Source organism: Kogia breviceps, chromosome 19 (assembly GCF_026419965.1).
Source record: "Kogia breviceps isolate mKogBre1 chromosome 19, mKogBre1 haplotype 1, whole genome shotgun sequence".
Lineage (NCBI taxonomy): Eukaryota > Metazoa > Chordata > Mammalia > Artiodactyla > Physeteridae > Kogia > Kogia breviceps.
This window is the reverse complement of record NC_081328.1, coordinates 41,079,230-41,085,119: the sequence shown is the minus strand read 5'-3', so window position 1 is coordinate 41,085,119 and position 5,890 is coordinate 41,079,230. Positions and strand designations below refer to the sequence as shown.

At 46.0% G+C, this 5,890-nt stretch overlaps 1 protein-coding gene across 1 annotated transcript; it reads right to left on the bottom strand.

Annotated features, from left to right (window-relative positions):
• Positions 1 to 1,821: 1,821 nt before the first annotated feature.
• HEXIM1 (HEXIM P-TEFb complex subunit 1) lies at positions 1,822 to 5,442 on the bottom strand. The gene has a single exon (XM_059048781.2). The coding sequence runs from the start codon at positions 4,731 to 4,733 to the stop codon at positions 3,690 to 3,692; it is 1,044 nt and encodes a 347-aa protein (XP_058904764.1). The 5' UTR covers positions 4,734 to 5,442; the 3' UTR covers positions 1,822 to 3,689.
• Positions 5,443 to 5,890: the final 448 nt, after the last annotated feature.

The following is a 5,890-nucleotide window of genomic DNA, read 5'->3' as shown; positions in this document are numbered from 1 at the left end:
CTCTAAGTAAAGCCGAAGAAAAACTTCATTCAGGAGGATTTGTGAGAGCTGTTATCGATCTGTCTGAAACCAGCCTTTGTTTTTTCAACAAGAAATGAAATGAGGTTGTATGCTTTCCAGCATTCAAAGACAACTGGCAGAAATTGGCCAGATAGTGAATCTTCCCCTCCTAGACCATATATTTTGTCTTACTTACAGAGTATGACTATTACCCTTTGGTCAGCAGGTCCCACTCTTCAGGGCCTGAATTTGACATTTTCTTTTAAAAAATAGTTTTTATTTCTAGCAACAACCATTTACACTTTACACGAGGATAGTGGAATTTTATTCCAATAATCTTGCTTGATAAATGTGAAAATCATTTAAAAAAACTCAAACTCAAGTGTACTTAGGTACAAGTACAGAGCTATTTAACTCTAGCCAGCTTTTCTCTCACACTGTTGTGAATACTTGTTTCCTGCTGGTGTAAGTGGACAGGGGGACACGTGTAGTACATTACCTGATAGCTGACCAAACATTGTTTTCCGAAGGTAGACTAGTTGTGGATTTTGTTTATTTCTGTAGATTCTCTCTTTGATTTCTCTCACTTTTGAAGTCACTGGGGTAAAGTATATTAATTTATATTTCCCCAAGCAAAGGATTTTTATTTTACTCTGGACAAAGTGAAAATTAAAATACTGATCAAATGGGCAACTGCTTTGGTCTTAAAAAGAACCAATAATAATACCAAGGGTACCTTACTTTTGGATAGCCTATTTTCATGCTGTCTCCTTTAATCCTTAACAGCAGTTATGTGAAGTAGGCACGGCCCCATTTTGCTGATGAAGAATGAGGCTCAGAGTTTAATACGAGATGTGTCCAGGGTTGTACTGCTAGTATGTGTCAAAGGTATAACTAGGAGCCTGGTTTTTGACTCCTAGTCTGGTCTAATTTTATAATGTTTCCTCTCTTTAGAGATACCTAGTCCATTTTTCAGAACTAAACCAATCTGGAGCTCCTTGGCTTGTTCCCCTGCAAACTGAAATCTAAAGTGCTCTGTCTCTTGAGGACCACTTTAGGTTATAGGCTAGCCCAAGGAAAGTTTTCCTTACTCAAAGGAGGATTAAAAAGTCCAGCCAGCTGTCTCCAAAATTTGGGAAGTGCTTTGCCCTGGATGGATATCCAGGCCCCAGTGTAAGAAAGAGAACTGAAATTGCTAATGTGTAAGCATGATCTTTGGAGCAGCTCATTTAAAATGTTTAGCAGAAAAGCCTTCGGTGAAAGGCTAGAGTGGACTTGATGATCATTTGTCATGATCCTGTTAGTATAGGTAATTCAGAGTCTTTTCTCTGTGCCCTTAGAGCAATGTTAGTCAAGTGTTTCAATGTAGAAAGTGTTGACAGAAAACTGAAATTTTGCACAAATCTCATCATTCTAAGAACATAAATGCAATAAATGCAGTAATATGTCGGTGCCTTTGAAAGCAAAATTCAGACAGAAAGTTGCATATCAAGGTAAATCAAAATAATTTATGACAGTTACTTTAAATATATATTTTTTAAGACTGGATTGAATGTCTCCTAAAACTTACATTTTTTTCCTGATGATAAATGCACTAAGAGTCTTTCTAAGACTAATGGTCAGGGAAACAAGATGGTTATATTTAAATCCATCTTGTTAAGTAAGAAGAGGTTCTGAAATCGGAGGTCATCACTGCTGCATCCTATATAGTTCAGTCAAAATGAGGCTTCTGCTGTGCGCTGTAAAGGCAGAGGGCAGTGTTGCTGCTTCTGGGACTGCTACATGACGTCATGGCAGAAGGAAAATTAAAAACACAAAAACTATTTCAAAATAGACTTTTAATGTAATTTTTAGGCCAAAGGAAAAGCTGATCATACATTGTCTCCAGTGGACCATCTGCCAGAATAGGGCCAGCTCAGTCCAGCTTTGAAGGCCCTGAGTCAGTCTTAACTGCCATAATTTCCCTTGATTCATGGATTTGTGTATGCTTCTCATGCATCATAAGGTGCATTTCACTCTTGACATTCCCACCACCTCCACTATTTCATTTAGCTGCAAAAGCAAGCTTCCCAATGAGAGGTTTTTTCCCAGGGGTTCTTAACCTTCAAGGAGTTTGATAATTTCATGTTGTCTCGAACCCTCTCCCCAGAAAAATGTACACATAATACAAGTCTACATATAATTGCATGGGGTTCATGGAGCCCAAGGCCCCCTATGGTTTCTAAGGCCCCATGTGAAGGAACCCCTGTGCTAGTGATTTGAACAATGCAGTTGCTCTAGGGAAACACAGGGCAGGTGAAGATGGGCTGGGTTAATCATGGTGACAGGAGGGAACAATCTTACAATTTCTTACTATTTTGATTTGGGGGCAGAAATTAATTCCCAGGGCCTCCCTGCATTTTCAAGAGCAGAACTACTCAAGGACTAAGCAGCTATCAGTAGTTTAGGAGATTGAGAATAGTGGCTGTATAGGGAAGGTGCACGGTTCCCACTTGGCCCCTAAGGACTTAATTTAGCTCCTTAACCAGAAGCTTTACATTTGGTTTGCAGTGAGTGGGCATTTCTAATTTTAGTTTGACTCTCATGGAAAGGTGGACAGCTTCTATTCCTTTTTTTTTTTTTTTTGGTATAGGGAGCACCTAAGTATTGGACAATTAGGGTTAAGTCCTTGGAATGCGCCAAATGGCCGTTTCCTCTATAAATATAATATTCTCTACCTCTGAATATTTTAACATAAAGAGCTGCCTCACAAGTTTATCCAACCATTGCTTGCACTAAGAAAGCAAGAGGTTTACGAAGAACCTTTTCCAGGCATCCAAGAACTCCTTCCAGCCTTATTGGGAGGAGAGCGGAATTACTAAAAACACACTTGTAGGAATGAAATGAGGCTGTCAGTTGTCTAACCTGACAAACTGCCAAATTAGGTTTACGTTTTTGTTAATAGACTTTTGAACGGCTATTGAGAAGCAGAATTAAAATTTTAAGCTGCTGATTGTAGTTACTTTCTACTCCCCAAACACCCAACACTGGTTTATTTCTCCAGCATCAAGAAAGAAAACCAAGGCACTAGAAAACAAGCACACTTAAGTATTGAAGATAATTAAATCTTTATATTTTGCCGGAACTGTATATTGTAGCACACTAAAACCCATTCAAGGGAAAACTGGGCAAATTGAAAATTCTCCCATTAAAGATTGTTTTTTGAAAATGGACAAATTAATTATTCCTTTACCCCCCCCAAAAAACGCAATCACATAAATCAGTACTATTCTGAATGAGCTCTAGAAATCACACTGAAACTACATTACATTTACAAATATTAAATTTATTATAACTAGAATGAATTTAATGGTTCTCAGATTTGGCCACCTTATAGCTCCATTTAAGGAGGGGATTTTTAACAGAAAAATGCTTTATAACTTGGTCAAATTACACATTAAAAAAGAAAAAAAAACTAAAAAGGAAAACAAGAAAAGCAACCCTTCCATTTCACATAATTAAAGAACAGGAGAAAGCACACAAGCTACATCATAGCTAAATTTACCAAACCAACCAAAGCCAGGGGGGATTTCTTTTCTGATTATGTGTCATAAAAAGGTCCACTGTCTTATATACACATGTATATAATGTTACATTCCGTCACTGTAAAAAGTCCCCTTTGCCCCCCTCCCCCCCAAAAAAGTTTCAGTCTAGTCTCCAAACTTGGACAGCGGTGCTCGCTCCTGCTGCCGGTGCAGTTCGTTCTCCGTCAGCAGCTGGAGGTTCTCGGCGCGCAGCCGGTCTAGCTCCAGCTCCAGCTCCCGGACACGCGCGTCGTCACCGCCCAGCCGCTTGCTTTCCAGCCGCAGCCGGTTATTCTCGTCCTCCATGCGCGAGAGGCACTTCTCCAGCTCCAGGTACTCTTTGATGAGCTCCTGCTTGCTCATGTTCTGCAGGCTCTCCGCGTGGTACCGCTCGTAGGTCTCCGAGAAGTCCCGCTGCAGAAACTCGCTGCCGTCTCCTCCCATCCCGTCGCTGCCCCCATCCTCCTCGCCCGCTTCTTCCATAAAGTCCTCATCGCTGGTGTCGTCAGATTTGGCAGCGGCCCGTTTGGGATAGAGGCCGGTTTTAAGATCCGGCTCCTCCTGGTCGTGATCATCCATGAGGAACTGCGTGGTGTTATAGGGAGCCACTGGCTGGCCCTTGGCGAACATCTCGGCTCGAATCCTCGAAGCTCGCAGGCTCTGTTTCTCATCGAACTTTTTCTTCTCCTCCCAGGTCAGCGTGTAGTACGGTTTCCAATGCCGCTTCTTCTTGGAGGGGCGTCTCCTATGTTTTTTCTTGCCCAGCTGTCTCTGCTGCTGTCCCCACGCCTCCTCGCCCCCTGCGGCAGAAGCACCCAACTTGTTGGCCTTCGGCCTCTGTTCCCCTCCTGCCGCCGGCTGGGGGGCACCGCCAGCGGACAAGTCGTCCCCATTCTGGCCCTTCTCACCCGCTTCCGGACAGCTGGATTCTGGGCAGACCTGGGTCTGCACGGGAGGCGGCTGGAGCTCCGGGCTCCCTTCCCCGCCCTGCCCCGGAGAGCCACCCGACTGGGGGGACGCTCTCGATTGCCACCTACTGTCCTCCTCAGGCACCCGCTCCTCCGCGTCTGGGGGGCGATCAGAGTTCGGCTCTTCATGGACAGCAGCAGCACCTGTACAGTTGCTAGTTTGAGGCTGGTGCTGATACTCTGACAAGAGTGGCTCGGCCATTGCTAACAGAATCCTCTTCTCGGAGTTTGAAGAATTTTGGCTGTAAGTCCTTGAGGAAAAAAGGGTTTTCTTTTCTTTCAAAAATGTCCAACACAGTCCTCTTCGGTCTGTAATTCCTGCAGTGATGCCTTCAGCCAATCCTTCTGTCAGCAAACTCCAATTGCAATTTGGGGGCGCTCAAGTCAGTAAAGGGTTAAGGGCCCACTGCGCGGCCGGCTAGCGGGTCCAGGGGTGTGCAGCAGCAGGAACAGTAGGTATTGTGCAGAGGGGGTGGGCCTCAAGCCTCTCCGCAGAGCGACCCCGCGATCAGGGAGTTGGTGGGCAAGGAGATTAGGTTAAATCCAACGGGTTAAACCCAGCCCCGAAGGGGTTAAAACTACCCGATGACGCTGACTCCGAGGGGCCGGATCCACAAAGGGTTAAATCCCCTGCCGCAGAGCCCACAAGGGGTTAAAGTCCCAGAGCCACCTCCTCCCACTTCCACGGGTGTCGCTCCAACCCGTGCTCCCACTTCCCTAGGCCCGGCCGGAGCCTCAGCCGAGGACAGACAAACTCATCTCCCCTTTGGCTCGATGCTCTGCTCAGCTCAGTTCTCCTCCGCCTCCTCCTCTTTTTCCTCCCTCCCTCCTCCCCCCTCCAACAGCTCCTCTTCCGCCTCCTCCCCCGACTTCCCCTCCCAACCTGCCTCTCCACCTGCCAACTTCCAACTGCTGCCTCCCAGCCCTCTGCGCCCCTTTTATATAGAAGACGGTCCGCCCCGCCCACGCGCATGCGTAACGGAGTCCCCGTCGCAGGAAGCTGGGAGTCGTAGTTCCCATCTTTCAGGCCCGCCGTCCTCTCGCGCCGTGCGACGTAGCCAATCCCAGGGCGCGTCGGGGGCGTCTTCCAGGCCACCTCCTCCCATCGCTTATCCCTCGCTAGAGAAACGTGAGCGCCCATTGGTCAAGAGGCACATGTCTCGCCGAGGAAGGAAGGCCGATCGCAGAGAAGATGGGGCGGGTTCTGGACCGTACCATTCTGCTTCAGGAATACGAGAAGATTCGATGGCCTATGAGGGCCCGCACAGAATATTTTTATGAAAAGGTGCGTCTTAAAGGCTACTGTTGTATTCTGTCCTCAGCGGAAAGGTTCTGAAGGTCATAAACACTTGTTAGCTA

Bases quoted from the DNA above. Each gene is read 5' to 3' on its own strand.
- HEXIM1 (XM_059048781.2), bottom strand. From the start codon at position 4,733: ATGGCCGAGCCACTCTTGTCAGAGTATCAGCACCAGCCTCAAACTAGC.